Here is an 18,670-nt window from a genome sequence, read left to right on the forward strand (position 1 = left end):
ATATAGAATTTATTGCAAATTGGGGATTTCTCAATGTACCGACATAAACAAATTAGACAAATCTCTTGAAACTCCGCATGTATTAATAATACATTATCCATTTTTAGGGTTTTCTTTTTAACAAGCTTTGAAAGTGAAAGAAGCTGAGGCCATGGGAGAGTAATACTAACCTAAATTTCAAGCAACAATGAGCATAACTCATTTCAGCTTAAAGAACTATAAGAAGTCATTATCTTTAACTAACCCCATTATATTTTCTTTGCTTTAACTAAACTTTCCAACTCTAAAACACAACCCAAATTTAGGGTGAAAGGGAGAATTACCCACAAACTCCACCACCACCTCAACCTCCTAGCTCCACCATGAGAGAACTAACTATACTTTTTCTTTCCTCATGACAACGTAACTCGTTAGTAAAAGAATTGCCACTCGAAAACAAAAGAATTTCAACATAGATCAAAGATTAGCAACAATATCTACAATACTTTCATCTCTAAATAGGATTTGGGGCGTGGTTTACTCCTTAGTCTTCTCCAACGATATATGAGTCATATATCTCCTCTCAATGTGGTTGCTTGAGACTCTGTAGAGTTATTAGCAACTTAGGAGTGCAAAGAACAAGAAGAACAACATCATCTAAAATCCCTCAGTCTTTTCTGTTCCAAGTTACCCGATGTATCGCTTTCTACACCCAAGTTTGGTTTCTTCTCCTAATATTCTCTGCTTCTATTGAGTTTGTTCTCCTATAAGGTCAAGACCCACCAATAAGAATGATATCCCTTGGAAAAGTAGAAAGTAGAAATGTATACCCTGTGCCGATAGTAAACTTCTCGCCGAAGCTGTCAAGAGTAGGAAAGCTAGGGCTAGTTCTTTTGTGTATATTCTGTTATGTTTCTTCTTCTTCTTTTGAGATTCGATTTTCTCTTCTCGAGATTCTTCCTTCATCATGGCGTCCAGATTTGGAACAGAAACACCACGTTGATGGTTTGGATCTTTTTCAACCAATGACACAAGATCACCCTCTGAAGAACGACCTGATTTTTTAGTAACTACCCATTCATATGCACTCCCAAGCTGGAATAAGCCTGAGATCATGGCGTTGAATTTAGTTACGGACATTGTGTTCTCGAAGAGGAGGTAAGGGACAATGAAAGGGAATGACCTCGGGGAAGCTAGTATGTTGAGAAATGACATAGTGGCTGGAACATAGCAGACAACCCAGGGTGGAAGCTCGGCTTCTGGAACAAACATCGTCATGGGGAGAATTATGCAGAAAAGGGTAAAGGAATAGAATGGTAGAATAAGTTTTCGTAATAGAAAGAAGAGGAAAATCAGATTCGCCTTCTTCCACACACTTATCTGCATAAACCAGAACGAAGAGAAAAAATATTTCGCAGATTAGTAATCAGAGCTTGATACAGTTTTCCTGAATTTATGCACGCCAAATTGAGTTAAATGTCGGGTTGACTTTGATTACCTTGGAGCGAATAATGTCAGGTAAACATAGACGAAATAACTGCATGGGACCAGAATGCCATCGGTGTTGCTGTTTTCGGTACGCCTCATAGGATTCCGGTAGTTCACATTGACACTGAATAGACAAGAGTTTAGTACAAGTAAATCACATTCAATATAGGATAAGCTCAGCGACTAGCTAGCTATTCATGGAGGTATCTATCTATCTATCTATGAATATATATATATATACCTCGACATCGTTCAGGAAAATGAATTTCCATCCATGAAGATGAGCTCGAACAGCTATATCCATGTCTTCGACAGTAGTTCTCTCTAACCATCCACCCGATTCTTCCAAAGCTTTTCTCCGCCAAACGCCAGCAGTACCATTAAACCCAAAGAAATTGATGAATATCCCATTCACTTGCTGTTCTACCTCGAAATGAAATGATAAGTTTATATACTGCAGTCTAGTAAGAAGGTTTTCGTCTCTATTGATAAAAGACCACCTCGCTTGAACCAATGCTATTTCGTCGTTATCCTGTGACGATAAAGAAAGTAGGTTTCCAAGTCGATCAATATAATCCAGAACCAGAGGAGTTAAAGTTCTTTTAAGAGAGAGACAAGATTTTATACCTTGAAATGAGGAACTGTCTTGGTTAAGAAATCCGGGGTGGGCTGAAAATCGGCATCAAAGATGGCAATGAATTCATAATCTTGAACATAACTGCAATTCATGGCAGATTTCAGATTACCAGCTTTATATCCATCTCGAAGAACTCGATGTCTGTAAACGATATGGGCACCTTCTTGTTGCCATTTTTGAACCTCTTCTTTGATCAATAATTGAGTGATTGGATCATCAGAATCATCCAAAACTTGAATGAGCAAATTCGATTTCGGCCAGTCTAAATTACAAACAGCAGCAATGGATTGTTGATAAACCTGAGAGTTGTTCTATAATTAGACCTAAATCCTTAATCTAAGAAGAAATAGAGATACTAAAATGCAGATTGAATATTTGTAGAACTAAAGAATTTCTGTAAACTCTAGTGATGGAACTAACCCTAAATTTTACACAAAACCCAGAATGTAGAATCCATCAAAGTTATGAACAACATCAGAAATCAAGCTGAATTTAAACCTAAATTCTATAATTAAACCCAAAATTACAGCTAAAAGAACAAATGGGGATTAAAAAAGTTACCTCCTTTTCATTGCACATAGGGATCTGAACAAGAACCATAGGAAAAAACCTATTTTCTGAACTATTTGATTCAATATCTGAAGTTGTTTGTTTAGGAACAGGTTTGATCTTCTTCAATCGGATCCAAAAACAACCCAAACACAGAATTAAACGATCCAAACTCTGTATAAGGAACAGAAGAATACAAGCATTGGCTAGAAATTGAAGAGGAGGAGCAAGATATTCAACCCTAATCAAAACCCATTGAGAGTAAAAATAATCAAATATTCCTTGAACCCTAAATTGGGTACTCAAAAGATGTTGTAATTTTAAGTTTGGAGCTTCAAATTTCCATCCATTAAGATAAGCTGTAAGTTCAAACCCTAATAAAATCACCGACAACCATAAAAACAGTTTTATACAAGAATAAAATCTAGTTTTTATGGTTGGATTTTCATTACCCATTTCTGAATCTGTTCTTCCTGAACTTAATCGACGACGAATTACAGAAAAAAGTCCCAACATTGTTGAACCAATTGAAGTTAAACAACCAACAGCTTTATGAGCTTTTAGAAGAAGAACCCAAGTTAGTTGTTTTGCATTTTTCTTCCCTTTACCTTTTTCACTACTACTACTTCTTCGATTTGGGTGAAAATCTTCTTCACTTGGACTTTCAATTTCAACCATAGACCAATTAGGGTTTTCCATTTTCACAACCACCGGCGTTCCTCGATGGTTTTCCTTCCCCCACCATTGGAACGACGACGGCGCCATTTTTTCCGATCTCTGAAATAAAAATTAACTTTTTTTCTTCCTTCCCTTTTTTTTCCAATTTGAAGAAAACCCTTTTCGATTCAACCTTCAGATCACTCAAATTTTGAATACCCACATTACATTACCGTATAAAAATCAAACCTTTATATCATTTTCAGAGAAAGAACCAAAAACAAATGAAACTGAAAGAGGAGGAGAAAGCTATTAGTAATGGACGCGTGGGAGATGATTAAGAACTATATTTAGAACACCTTTTAGAGAGAGAGAGAGTCATCACAATGAGAGTTTTAGAGAGAGAGAGAGAGAATGGTATTATGAGATTGGAAGATTTGAGACATGGGTCCAAAATGAGATCTCATTAGGTAACAGCTTGCAAAAAAGCTTTTATCCCGTAATTAAAGGATGAAGATAGAGAGAGAAAGCTACTGATAACAGCTCAACACGTCATTTGGTTCCTAATTTTTTTTTAAAATTAGGGCACGTTTTCATGGTTCTTAAATCAGTAAACATTTTATGGGGGGATAGAGAAGTACACAAATTTCATATACCCAGATATCAAAATTTCAGATAAGATAAACTATATAGGACTAGTACAAATCAATTTATAAGAATTTGGGAGGGAATTTTTTTTCAGAGAAAAAGAAAATTCAAACCAACCGACAAAATAAGAGATTGGGAAATTAGGTCAAATGACCTTTGACTGGGTCAAATTTGTTAAAATGACCCTCATTTTGAAGTATTGGTCAAATGACCTTATTTTAGCCTGTTTCTTCCGTATTTGCCCTCGTTATAAAAGGATGTCTAGATAATCTAGACAACCGAAAATAACAAGGATATCAGCCCGAGTAAAACTCTCTCTCTCTAGTAGAACGAAAATCTTCCCATAAACTTCTTCGTTTACTTCTCATTCTCGCGCCGTTTCTTTGGATCGATAGTTGGTCTCTCACACACACTAATATCTTTGATGCAGGTATGGCTATCTCTCTCTCTGGATGTTTTTTTTTCGGTTCAACTATAGGGTTTAATGGAGCATAAGACACATCTCCTGTTTGATCATAGATCTCATTTCATGAAATCCATGATTTTATTAGTATTATATCAGTGGCATTATTTAAGTTTTATCTTCAAACTACTTCAATTAGGGTTTAATGGAGTCTAACTAGGGTTCTTACCCACATAATAAATATAGCACATCTACTGTTTGTCAAAATGCCATAGTGAAGATAAAAGTGTCTCTCCACAAGTTTCCTCCCAGATTGTTGCAGCTGTTATTGTTTTGTTACTTGTCATGGTTTCTTATCAATCTAGCTTCCATGATAGTTGGTTTAATTGATGAAGAAATACAATTAAACCATCTCTATGGTTGGTTTAATTCCATGATAGGTATGGTAGTTGGTCTTTCATACCTAGTATTCTCTATGGTTGGTTTAATACAATTAAAACATAATGATTAATCTTGATTGTCAATGGCATTGAGGTCATCTCTATGCCCGACTTATTCGAACCTGCAGCTATGGTTGGATTTTTGGATCATTTGATCGATCCCCAAAATACCAATTTTCAGACTATGTATAGATTGAATGTTGGTGGACAGTATATACCACCAACTAATGATTCTGGACTTACTCGTACTTGGTACGATGATTCTCCTTACTTAGATGGAGCTGCATTTGGTGTTACTAGTGATGATTCTAATAAAGTAAACGTTGGGTTCGCAGTGGATATGCCTAAGACAAACATACAACACCCAGCTATTCTTTAATTTTAAAAACTTATTTGATTTGAACTCATTGTGTAAAACTAATAAAAGTTAGAAAATAAAATCAAATAACATTACCAGAAATCCAAATGGGCAGCCACTCAAATAATAAGTTATTCCATTTTCCTTCTTCTCTTTCTTTGATTCCATTGCACGAGGCAATGCCTTCTTCAGGCAAGATAAAGTGCGTTGGAAAACCTTAGGCCCCCATGGAAATTTATTGAATTTCTCTATATTATCCACCAACTCTATATGTTCTGTATCCACACTCGTCCTACGAGCATCTTTACCTAACAAAAAATAGTCTAGACACAACAATAAACAAAGCTTAACCTTATCTACATCAACTTCACAGTCTTCAATACATCTCTTTAAGACTTCCTTGTTAATGCTTGACTCTTCAGAAAAGTATTTCTCTCTCAATGATACCTCGTCAAGATCTTCCTCCATGTCTTCTACAACCGTGTCTTCTTCATCTACTTTCTCATATTTCAACCCCATAATCTCAGAGAAGTCAACAACTGAAAACTTCAATTCCTTCTTACCCACGAAAAACTTCATCGAACCATCATCCATATCCGATGATTTAGTTTCACGCAGCAACATGTTATGCACAAGTACATAACAAAACTTGAGGTCATTTACATCTAAAAGATGTCCAAAACAACTTTCTTTGAACATTTGCATTTGTCTATCATTTGTCAAGTTATCTTTAACATATATCATATCCTCGATCCTTGAGATGCACGTCACTTTCGCACGAGGTGCTTCTTTAGTCTTTAACGGTAGGTTACGTGTCATCCTGCATAACAAATAAGAAATCATATTGTCAACCTCCAATTTTAGTACTAAATATAACTTACCCAAACAAAATTTAAACAAACACCATTTTACAATCACATATTGATGTGCATTCAAACACAATAGATTCCTATGAAGAAACATGTCTAAGTGAACAATATAATAAACATGTGAAGAAGCATATATAACACAATTTCATAATTCAGCAATCTCAATGGGAGTTATCCACACTTTTCTTAAGAACAACTTTGAACATTATACACACTTTGCTTAACATCAGACCATATAGCTTTATGTATTTATATGAGTTACTTAAGATAATACAATAACAACAATATATAATGAATGTTTGTATCCATCTATCCAAATAAAGACGAGTCTGATTTGAAGAATGCAAGACAAACATACAACACCCAAGTCTCTTTCAGAATACCTCCCTTTTCTAAACCGAGTAAACCCCATAGCTAACAAGTGATTTTCAGTCTATTTCAGATCTATATGGAGATAAATTAATCCTTAGCCTATGATATTATGCACTTGCCCGAAATAGTCAATCAAGCACCCCAACTAAGAAAACAGGCAAACTATATCAACCCAAAGGGAGGTATAGTTTAAGAAATAAATAATCAGACCTATTTATACAGTGACAGGACGGACAGTATTTAGTGTAGAAACATACAAGAAATACAAGATAAACCTTGCATTTCAGCCGTCTCTAACTCTCTTTTTCTTTTTCATAATTCTGTTAATTAAAGTCAATGACAATGCAGAGTTTAGGCTAGTATCTACACTCTCTGTATGAAGTTAAAACTCTTACGAAGGAAGTTTAGTTAGAGAACCTAATTTAGTTCTTGGGTAAATGTGTGAAATAGCGATACATTCAAACACCATAGTCGGACTCATAACCCTAACTAAAGAATCCCATCACAGTGATTTGTATATCCTCTAAGTCTAAACTATACTGATTCATGTGTTTATGGCTCGGACGTCTCATATTTCCCACTTCACTAAGACAATATCAGTTTACCTAACAAACACAATAACACCAAACATGAAAATTTCAGTTGAAAGGTAATGGAATCATACCCTTGTTTGTATAAATAAATGATGAATAACTATGCCAAAACATGAACAAGTGACCAATTTGTGGGCACATTAAAAGGCAAAATAGATATCAAACACTTGCCACGAAATCCTGAGAAATTTTCCTAGTTGTTCATTTCACTTTTCTTGAACTCCGTTCCTCAAAATTGCCAGCAAATAACATTTCTTTGTAAGCCAAAGGCAAAAGCAATCAAATTCATAGTGTTTATATGCATAATATACTTATGAGCTGAAGTATTCAAGTTCTCACAGACATTTCATCAAGCACAATGAGTGCACATTATCTAATCTTCTACCCTTATGATCTAAACCCTAACTGAATTACCTAAATGTGAAGAACGAGTAGTTCAGATCAAAATAAAGGTTTTTCACATCAAAATCGACGGGAGAAAAAACCCTAAGTCCCCCATGTAATCATCAGAACGAGTGATACATACAAACAATTCAAATTTTGCCCTACAAACCTCCATTAACACCCACAAACAACTTCTTCTATAGTAGAAAACTTCTTCAAAAAAAATCTAGGGTTTTAGGAAATAAAATTTGGGGGTTAGGGTTCCTATTTTTAAGAGAGATAGAGGAATACCTGAATGAAAGAGAGTGATCGATTGAGAGTGTTGCGTCAGAGAGAGAGTTCGATTCAAAGATATTGGCCGAGAAAACTGGTTCGATGAGAGAGCCTTGCCCCTTTACTTTTCCGGTCGACTAGAGAGAGAGAGAGAGAGAGTAAACTCTGATTTTTACAAAGATGAGAGATTGCCCGAGAATGAGAAAGATGAGAGAGAGAGAGAGTGATCGATTGAGAGAAAAAGATGAGAGATTGCCCGAGAATAATCGAACCAGAAGGAGAAAGATGATAGAGCCTTATCCCTTCACTTTTCCGTCGACTTGAGAGAGATAGAGTAAACTCTGATTTTGGGGGAAATTAGATAGTCTAGATTATCTAGACAATCTTTTATATTGAGGGGCAAATACGGAAGAAACAGGCTAAAATAAGGTCATTTGACCAATACTTCAAAATGAGGGTCATTTTAACAAATTTGACCCAGTCAAAGGTCATTTGACCTAATTTCCCTAAGAGATTATATCTTTTTAATCTTGTTCTGTTTTTTCAATCATCTACTTACTTTTTTTAAGGTTTAAAATTTAAAATTGAAGAAAGGGTAGAAGAGAAACGTCAGCCCTAGTTTTAGAAAACTTATTTCAAATGGTCCCATTATTTAACATAGACCCACCACCATTACCAATCTGAAGAAACAGAGAAATTGACAGAAGATGAGAAATGGGTATTTTCTCTCTCTAACTTTCTTTTTTCCCTCTCTTGTTTGATCGTTTGTTTTTGTTGGATGGGGTAAGAGAGAGAAACTGGATGATAAACTAGAGCCGTTGCATTTGTAAGAGAGAAGACCAATTCTCCATTGTCTTAATCTACTTATACCAATTGTCTAAAATAACCTCATCTTTTCTTTATTTCTCAGCTAGAGACTCTAAGCCTTAACAATTATCGATTTTGTGTTTGCTTTAGAAACGTCAAACCCAAACACGCGAGTACGAGGTTTTAGATTTGATGAAAGTTTCACGAACCCACCACAAAAGGGTTCCATACTTACAAAGTTTGAGCGTTAATCCTATAGTTCAAGTTCGGACATTCTCGCGAGCGATGTGGGACTATGACAATGTTACTACTTGTTATGACTCAAACTTTAACAATTATGGATATTGTCACTGATTTAAACATCTCAAACATACAAAGTATGAGATTTTGTTTTCGACGAAGGCTAGACGAACCCACCCAAAAGATTTTGACACTTACTAAGCTTGGACATTCACTTATAGCCAAGACTCTCGACACTATCTCGAGCGATGTATAAACTATCTTTTTTCTATAAATTTTTTTGATGTCATGTATTAAGAGAAAGATAAAAAAATGAGTAAAATTGACCATTTTCATCCAAAAAACACACAGTATAATTGATTGATCATATATTTATTTTGAGTTATGAGCTCAATTATTGGTTTTGAATTGATTGTTTAAAATTTAGCTTTATCTTAACATCATCATTATTTCAGGTATTTAAACTTTCTTTATGTCCTCTACCCCAGAAAATAAATATATTCTTTCGACCAAACCTAAATTTAAAGGAAATTGTAACCAGGGTGGGTGCATATAGTTATTTCGGGGTGACTTTAGATCTACCCAAATTTGAATGAAAGATAAATTTTATAGACACTCCTAATCTACATGAAGGCCTACATTTTGCTTAAGCTAGTAGTGGTTGGGCATAGCTATTTTTGGGTGCCGATAGAACAGCCCACCTGATTGCAGCAGCATCTTCACTCCAACATCTCAATGTTTGGACCATATGATATCAACATCCATCTATCAAGTTGCATTTACAAGAGAGTGGGAATAGAATTTTATCCCAAATATGAGTGCATATAGGGTCTAAAGTGCCACTTGTATTTCTTCGCCCCATCTTTTTTATGCTTATGTTTTGTTCTCGATCCACTTTACCTCTCTATATATAGTATACCCTCATCAATCTCATTTATCCGTACAATAACAATAAACCTAGATACTCTAAGATATATCTCAAATTCATAAGCTCGAGGCTGAATATGAGGTGAAGTTGAGTGCGGACAAATTCTTTGTTGTGTGTAAGAACAATATAAGTCAGTACCCAAAACTCTTCTATGAAATTTTCAAGAGTGTCCAACTTCTTGAAGGTGATGGAATTAATGTCGGAAGTGTCAAGCGTTGGAGCTATGTACTTGGTAAGTCCTCTTGAAATCCTATTAAAGAGATAAAACGGTTTTTTACAAGTCTGTTTATGTTATAACATAAATGTGATCTTATTTATAATATGTTCTCGTCGAAACACACAATATGGAATGCTATGTATTACAACAATATTTCTATTGGGGATAGCAGAGTCGTGGGTAAAGGGGTGCCACCGGTGCGGTGGCACAGGGCCTCCCTTTACCCAAGGGCCATTTCTATTATCTAGTGGTTAAAACAAATATCCAACAAGTAGCATAATATTAAACTCACCAAACAGACTACTCTTCAAAAAAAAAACAAAGTTGTTCTTGTACTTTGTATAGGTGGGAATAGTGGTGGGCCCCTGAGCAAATAGGAAGTGGGACATTAATGCTTCTCTTGTCCAAACGGTACTATTACTATATTAAGAAGAAAACAGTACTATTGGCCAAACTTCTACTAGGGAATTACAAGCCTATTAACTAGGTTATGTTTTTTAATTATTTTTTTGAGTTTCTCTCTCTAACTCTATCTCTCTCTAATGAGAATAAACATTTATAACTAGTCAATATCTACTAATTTCTATTTCAATAACAGACTTACTCTTCTTTTCACTTTCTTTTTAAATTATTATTTTTTCTCTCTTCAATGGTATTACTCAATCATAATCTATACCAAATTTAAATCTACAAAGTTCAATATATTAGAGAGAAACTAGAGGAATACAACATCATCTTCGAGATTTTCAACTTCCCGGTAATGTTTTCTACTGATTTTGTTCCCCAATTTTTTTTTTAAAATTCTTCTAAATTTATGTTATTTATTATTCACTTATTTAAAATTATCCCAACTTTTTCTTCAAAAAATGCGAATTTTTAAATCAGATTGATTACGAAGATTTAATTGATGATTTTGCTTCAAAAAATGCAAAGAGAAAAAATTTCAAGCAAAAATTATTTCAGATTGTCACATAAAATGCAAAGGTTGTAGTGTTTTTTGTTTATTTTCTATTAATTTTTGTTTTTTAGTTCAATATATTTTAGGTTTGGATGGATTATCAATTTCACATCATTTTTATCTATTATTTAATGAGATTTTCTTAATTTTAATTATCGTATAAGGGGTCTCTTTGAAATTCGGCACAGGGCCCTCACAATCTCAGCCACGCCCCTGTTCAAACGTAGAACGGAAGAGAATCTAAGTTCTAACTTCTTCAAATCAACTTACTATTTTATTTTGCAAGTCCTTAGTGGTGGAAGAAAATTTTTTAATGAAGGAATATCAAACCCTCTAATTTCGTGGCTACATTCCCTGTTATTGGCCAAATTTAATGGGATTCCCGCGTTATTTTAAGAACAACAAATCGTTCTCTTTGTGGCGTTCCAAAACCTTAAAAATTTACAAGATGTTTAGAGCTTTCAAAGAAAATACAAACATGTTGATGAATAAAAAACCTAGCATGATGAAGTTTTAGCTTCATCCAAATTAATCTATGATTTTTCGGCAATTTTTTAGTTAATGTTATTAATCATGGAGTTTATTGTGAATCATTTGTTGTTTTTATTGTTTAAAAGAAATAAAGTAAAAAATAAATAACCCTACGCCTTTCGTTTTTTCATTTCATGCAACTTAGCTTATGTTGTGTAAAAGACAAACATGTTTATATACTACCCGGAGACGCTCGTCGCTCTCACTAAACAATTAACACATTTGTGATGCACACTTGTATATATGCACGAGGAAAGAGTTAGAGATTTAGAAAATAGACTTATTACTTACTTTTTTTATAAGTTTGGACCTTAAACTTATTATACTTAATATTTTGGACTTATCGCCGATCGATCCAACCAACTTCTAGAAGGTGATGGGACTAGTGTGGGAAATGTAAAGCTCTCACATTATGTTACTTGATAAGTACTCCTGATTTTTGGTTGATTTATATTTAGGTTATAGCATGTTAAATCAGTAAAATTGTATTAAAACAGAAATGATGCTGTTGTTTTTTTGTCGTTTTTTTTTTGGAAGCAGTGATTCAATAAATCAGAAAAAAACATCAATTACATGAAGTAAAGACATTACAATAACCCCCAAATAATCTAATTAGTTGGATCCGAGCACCAATTCTTGATGCGCCAAGTCATGAGGGGCCTTATTGGCATCACGAGCACAATAGCTGGCTGAAATGCTTCTTTCCCTCATTCTAACACGTAGAAGTTCCACCTCATATTTTAATCTCCACGGGATGGACGGGGAGCCGTTAGATAAGAGGGTGACCATCACCCTCGAATCCCCCTCAATTTCCACTTCATATAAATTCAGTTCGTCGACTAATTCCAACCCTCAATTTCTCACTATGGATTGCCGAGACTGGTAAGAACGAAATTACTCTCGATTTAATAACTTCTCCGTTCGAATCTCGTACAACTGCAGCTGCTGCCGCTCCTTCCGATTTATGAGCTCCATCAACATTTACTTTTAAGCATCCAGGAGGAGGTGATTTCCAAATGTGTACCTGCGAATCTGCATTTACATTATTTGATAAGAGTAACTTAGGGTTTTGGTTGAGTTCCAGCTTCGCAAGCATCCAAACTCTCTCCAACTCGACGTCTTGTTGTCGAAAATGGAGTTCATTTCGAGATTTCCACCATGTCCATAACAGATAAGTGAATTTATACCATACTCCTGTCGCCTCTTCCCCTTTATTTAAAATCATCTGCATGTTTGTGATGGGATCTAACCCTAACTGTAATAACTCACAATCATTAGTAATACCTATAAGGTTAATAATTTAGGGCACGATCCAAACAAATGATAAATGCTTTCGATCTCCTGAGAATTACATAGTTTGCAATAGGGATCTAAATGTTGTAGACGTTTATTGATATTTTCCAGGGTTGCCACTCCATTATGTAACAGTTTCCAAATGAATATTTGGATTTTTGGATTCATATTTGTATTTTTCCAGAAAGATTTCCAAGGAAAAAGATGAAGATTATCATTAAGTTGTGGAGGTTGTTTAATAATTGAATAATAAGATTTAGGAGAGAACGTACCTTTTTCTGTTGGATACCAAATTAGGTTATCACAAGAACCACCATGAGGTATATAAATATTGTTTATAGCTCTTACACTGTCTAGATCAAAATACTCTCTAAGTAATGTTTGATTCCATTGGTTTGTATCTTGAACAAGTAAATCTGCAACCCATTTCACATTATTTGGTAAAGGTCTGATTAAGTTTGGTCTTTTGTTTGTCATCTCAGGTACCCATAAGTCCCTCTCAATCTGTATATTGATTCCATTACCCACTTGCCAAATACTATTCTCTTTTAGCACATCTCTAATATGGAGTATTGATTTCCAGAAGTGGGAATTTGACTGTTTGTTGATTACATCCCAAAAATTATCATTGGTAAGATACTTAGCCTCCAACACTTTAACCCAAATTTGTTCTTTATTAGTGATAAGCCTCCAAGCCATCTTGGCTAACAATGACTCATTAACTTCCTCTAGAGATCTGATACCTAATCCTCCATATTTTTTGGAGGAAGTAAGTATATCCCATTTGATGAAGTGTAACTTATGATCTTCCATCTCATGTCCCCACCAGAAGCTTATTTCTTCTCTTTCAAGTTTATTAATGATAGCTTTTGGTACTTTTTGAAAACTAAAAGCATATGTACAGTAAGGACCTAGTACTGATTTGATGAGGACTGTCCTCCCTGCTTGAGAGATTAAACCTTGTTTCCAACCAGATAGAGATTTCTTGAATTTTTCAGTTAACCATGAGAAGCTTTCAATTCTATTACCAGGTTTCATTATGAGAGAACCCAAGTACTTAGCTTGATCAGACATTTTAGGTGCATGTAATCTTGACATATATTGTTGTTGTATTTCAGTTGGAATACCTGCACCAAAGAAAATCAAGGACTTATCAAAGTTCACTGCTTGTCCCGAGAAGTCAGCATAAGTTTTCATGAATTGAAGAATAACATTCAAATTAGCTATAGTAGCTTCCCCAAATATGATTAAATCATCTGCAAAAAGCAGGTGAGAGATAGGGGGACTAGATTTATTTAATTTATAACCATTGTAAAGACACTGACTCTCATAGTGAGAGATAAGCAGGGATAGTTATTGGGTAGTTAATATGAAAAGGTAGGGTGACAAAGGGCACCCTTGCCTTAGACCCCTAGAGGCAGTAAAAGAACCATGGAGACTCCCATTAATTTGCACATTGAATCTGGCCGAGGTAATACAGGATATAATAAGGTCGAAAATATGTCCAGTGAGACCAATAGCTCGCAGGACATGAGACAAGAAAGACCAATTGACCCTATCATAGGCTTTAGCCATATCTATTTTGAGTGAGAACCCCCCTTTTCTAGCTTTAGATTTTTTCATAGAATGGATTAGTTCATTAGTAACAACGATATTATCTAGTATTTGACGGTTAGGGACGAAGGCGTTTTGCGTCCACATAATATTTTCCTCTAAGTGTGGTCTAATCCTATTAGCAATCAATTTTGTGATGAATTTGTAAATAGAATTGCATAAGGAAATTGGTCTGAAATCCGAGACCATACTCGGATTCCTCACCTTAGGGATTAAAGCAATGGTTGTAAAGTTTAGAGAAGAATCGACAAAACCTGATCTGAATGCCTCCTGAATATAACGAACAAGGTCTGCTCCCAATACATCCCAATTATGTTGATAAAAAATACAAGGGAGTCCATCAGGACCCGGACTTTTCAGGGACCCCATATCCATAACAACCGCTTTAATCTCTTCTGTGGTAGGAATTCTTGAGATGTAGCCCAGATCCTCAGCCGAAATTACTTTATATGCATTCATTAGCTCTGTTGGAGGTGGTACCACCGACTCCTCATTAAACAAATTCTGAAAATATGAAGTAATGTCTGTAGCAATTTCAATAGAATTAGTCGACCTTGTCCCCGAATTTAAAATTAAATGACTAATTTGATTTTTCTGTCTACGATGTGAAACTGCCACGTGAAAAGCTTTAGTATTTCGATCACCATTATGTACCCACCTCATCTTGGCCCTTTGTTCAAGTTTTGATCTCTCCAACTCTTCAAGATATAAAATATCCTCCTGGAATGCACTTTCCAAATTTAGTGTTTCTTCAGTGGGGTCTAGTTTTTGAATGTGGAGTAATCTATCTCTCAATACCTTCAACCGATCCTTGATTAAACCAAAAGTACGTCTGCTCCACTGTTTTGTTAGGTCTTTAACTTGTATAACTTTATCATAGAAGCACCCTGTAGTAGCATCCCAATTTTGTTTAAATTTTTCAGAGTAATTTGAGTGTTTAGTCCAAAAGGCTTCAAATCGTTCAATCTTAGAAAAAATATTAGAATCCACCATCATCTTAAGTAGTATTGGGGCATGATCGCTTGAGTATCTTGGCAAATGAAACAAACCCGAGTCTGGATATTGAATTAACCACTCCGTGTTACACAACGCTCTATCCAACCTCTCTCTAGTAATATGAAATATGGACTTATTATTAGTCCAAGTGTAGGCTGGTCCATGAAAACCTAGGTCGAGAAGACCACCATTACGTACAAAATTCTGAAATTGCTCGAGAAACGGAATATTGGCTGAACCTCCAAATTTTTCCGACCGTGCCCCCAAGGCGTTCATATCGCCAATACAACAGAAAGGTCCTTGAGTACTGGAGATACGAACCAATAAATCCTCCCAAAAGGAGGCTCTGTCTTGTACCTTTGTGGACCATACACACAAAACAGAGTCCATGATTGATCAATAGTAGGACCTATAACATTAATATGCATAAGATTATTAGAGGTATAAATAACAGTAATATCTACACAATCATTCCATAAAAGGATAAGTCCCCCACCTCTACCCTGAGAGGGGATTTGAACATTCTTAGTTAACCCAACATAATTAAAATTAGGCATATTATTAAAATTACTTAATTTAGTTTCAGAGAGGAAAACAATAAGAGGCCTAGTGGCCAATAGGAACTGGTACAAAGTATTCTTTGTCGTGGCGTTTCCTAGACCACGACAATTCCACGAAAAGATACTCATTCCTCCATCGGCTTTACGGTAGCCGGAACCGACATAGTATTAGCGTCTTCTAGTAATTGTCTCACAGACCTCTTCAATTTATTCCCCATTCTCGTCTCCCCTTGGTTAGAACTTTCAAGGATCTGTTTAGATGTATGATTTATATCCGTATCAAGGACATTCCCAGCCACATTCTGATTAGTGTAAGAAGTTACCAATCTGCCTTGATTGATTGACAATCGGGATCTTTTAACCTGTTGAAGATCATTTAACAAACATCCAAAATTAGCATTAATATCAATATTGCCAGTTACATTATTGGTAAAATTATCACCTGTTTTCGTTGGGTCACCTAAGATACCCGGAAATTCAGAGTATGTGATACCCGAAAAAGAGTTCAATTCCCTAACATTCCTGTTAGAGAAAGGAATTTTAAATGATTCCGAGTAATTGGGTTCCATTGCAGATAATATTCGGGCTCTGTTTTCGTCAGATAATGAGTACTTTAACAAATCTCCATATTGGACCATACGAGGACAGAAATTAATTGAATGTCCAATACGTCCGCAGGAAAAGCAAAAGCGAGGAAGGCTCTCAATCCTAATTTCTATGGAAATCAGTTGGTAATTGGAAGTTTTAAGATTAACCCTCTTAGGAAAAGCAGTTGAAAGATTGAATTCAACTCGAACTCGACCATATAACGACCACTTAGCCGCGTCTTCCTTGGTGGTAGGGATATAATTCCCCATCGTTCCGGCAGGGCGATTAACAATTGATGACTTTAAGTGACTCAAAGGAATGCCATGCAATTGGACCCAGAACCAAGCGGTTTCAAAAGTATGATCTCCCGGAGCCTTATTTGCATCACACTTCTGTAATATAATGAGATCATCCATCACTACCCATGGTGATCGTTCAAATGCCATGTCTAGTTCTGTTCCTGTTACAAATCTAATAAGGAATACATTTTCCTTAATTTCCGTAAGGACAAATTTGTTAGGTCCATTAATGATCCTAGAGATTCTGTTCATAGCAATACCAATCTCCAGGGGCGGCCCAAGTCAGTTGGGGGCCTAAAGCGGAGGTCAAAATGGGGGCCTTTGTGATAAAAATAATATACATAACAACGTTATCACATAATTTTATAAGGTTTTATGAGCTTACCCCCTCACTACTGATCAGTAATTGAGTTTACCCTCTTTAACAATTTATAATTGAGTTTACCCTATTAGACTTACTACTTTCGTTAAAAACACCAAGACAATGTTTGGCGTGTGGAAAAAGAATATGAATGCCATTAACAATGATCTCGTAATATGATTTTTGTAATTGTAATAACTTATTTTAGTGTTTGGTTTAGTCCGACATATGATTTGTAAAGACTTATAGTGTCCGTAGATTATTTATCTTATGATTCCAACTTTTTTACGCCAAGCATGGTCCTAGTATTTTGTCGAAAATAATAAGTCCGAGGGGTAAACTCAATTATTGAGGGGTTATCAATTATTGAGGGGGATAAATTCAATTACCATTTAGTGTTGAGTGGATAAAGTCGAAAACCCAATTTTAGAATGGAACTGTTAAGGTATATATTTACCACACAATTTCATACTGCTTCAATAATAATTAAAAATTTGAAAAATAAAAATATTATTAGTTCAGTAATAATTGTTGTCTTTGTTGCATCTAAATATTGAAAGATTAGATTACTAATTAACATACCTTACAAAGATATTTAAGAAATTTAAAAAGATAGTGATTTAAATTGTATCTTTGTGAGACTTAGTTTGATGTATGAATAACGCAACAAAAACTAATGAAAAGAAGTTTCTTTTTTTTTGTTGAAACAAGTATTGGAAAGAAGTTTTTTTTTTGTTAAAGGTAAAAATATTATTAAGAAATTAAGTGAATACAACTGAGGATCGAAAAGAAGTTAGTTCAACAAAAAAAAAATATTGAAAAGAAGTTGGTACCAAAAAATAAAGGTAGGGAGAGGTTGAAAAAGAAAATACAACATTGTGCCACAGTGTACACAAAAAGAGAATCAAAGAAAAAGAGATTTGGATGAGGATGACCTGCGAGAGAGAAGAAATTTGGGTGTGTGGGCCCATCATTTGTTTGAATGAGATGAGGTTGGGCCCTTTTATTACTACAAACTCTTGGACGGTTCTTTAGATTGGGTAAAAGAAATCGAGAGTGCCTATATAAAATTATTGAACTATTCGTACTTCTAGACCCTTTCTTAGGATGGTTAGGTTGGGGCCCAAAGCAGCTGCTTTGGCTGCTTTGGGCCTAGGCCGCCCCTGCCAATCTCTATTCTCCTACTACTCAAGAACTTAAGAACACCACATTTGTTGATCTCGACTTCAATATCTTCTGTAGGTTCTTCTTCCTCCGTGATAATAGGATTATCCTCAGTCGTTAGGGCCTCGAATTGTTGAATGAAATGTTGATTTACGTTTGTCATACTTGTGATGGGAGGAATTGGATGTAAATTAGAAAGGAGAAAGATAAGAGGTATGTTATTATTATTATTATAAATAGAAAAGTGGTCCTTACAATATTGTTTTACCATTTCATAATATGAGAGCTTGAAAGTTTTGAACCCGTTTCATATTCTTCTTCCCTTTTCTCTTCATCTTTGGGTTCATCTCTCACTCTTTGATTTTTGGTGGTTGGATTTAGCAAAACTTGGTCCAAGTGAGTGGACCTGGTCAAGAGGGGTGGAAAGCTGGAATCATTGTAGTGCTTATATAATTCAAAGGTGA

The 18,670-nt window shown here is 35.2% G+C and overlaps 1 protein-coding gene across 2 annotated transcripts; it reads right to left on the reverse strand.

The window, feature by feature from the left end:
• Window positions 1–363: 363 nt before the first annotated feature.
• Window positions 364–4,079, reverse strand: LOC147570518 (putative xyloglucan glycosyltransferase 12). 2 transcript variants are annotated; one of them, XM_086657065.1, is made up of 6 exons: window positions 2,666–3,992; window positions 2,095–2,403; window positions 1,709–1,999; window positions 1,478–1,591; window positions 1,163–1,359; window positions 364–1,085 (listed from the first exon to the last, which is right to left on the reverse strand). In XM_086657065.1, exons 1-6 carry the CDS (start codon window positions 3,416–3,418, stop codon window positions 1,058–1,060), a joined length of 1,692 nt encoding a protein of 563 aa, XP_086513191.1. In that variant the 5' UTR covers window positions 3,419–3,992; the 3' UTR covers window positions 364–1,057. The 2 variants fall into 2 exon arrangements, with proteins under 2 accessions (XP_086513191.1, XP_086513190.1); XM_086657064.1 differs by having other exon boundaries at window positions 364–1,359; window positions 2,666–4,079.
• Window positions 4,080–18,670: the final 14,591 nt, after the last annotated feature.

The sequence above is a fragment of the Eschscholzia californica genome, unplaced genomic scaffold (genome assembly GCF_041429995.1).
Source record: "Eschscholzia californica isolate CP2 unplaced genomic scaffold, dmEscCali1.0.p SCAF_1, whole genome shotgun sequence".
Lineage (NCBI taxonomy): Eukaryota > Viridiplantae > Streptophyta > Magnoliopsida > Ranunculales > Papaveraceae > Eschscholzia > Eschscholzia californica.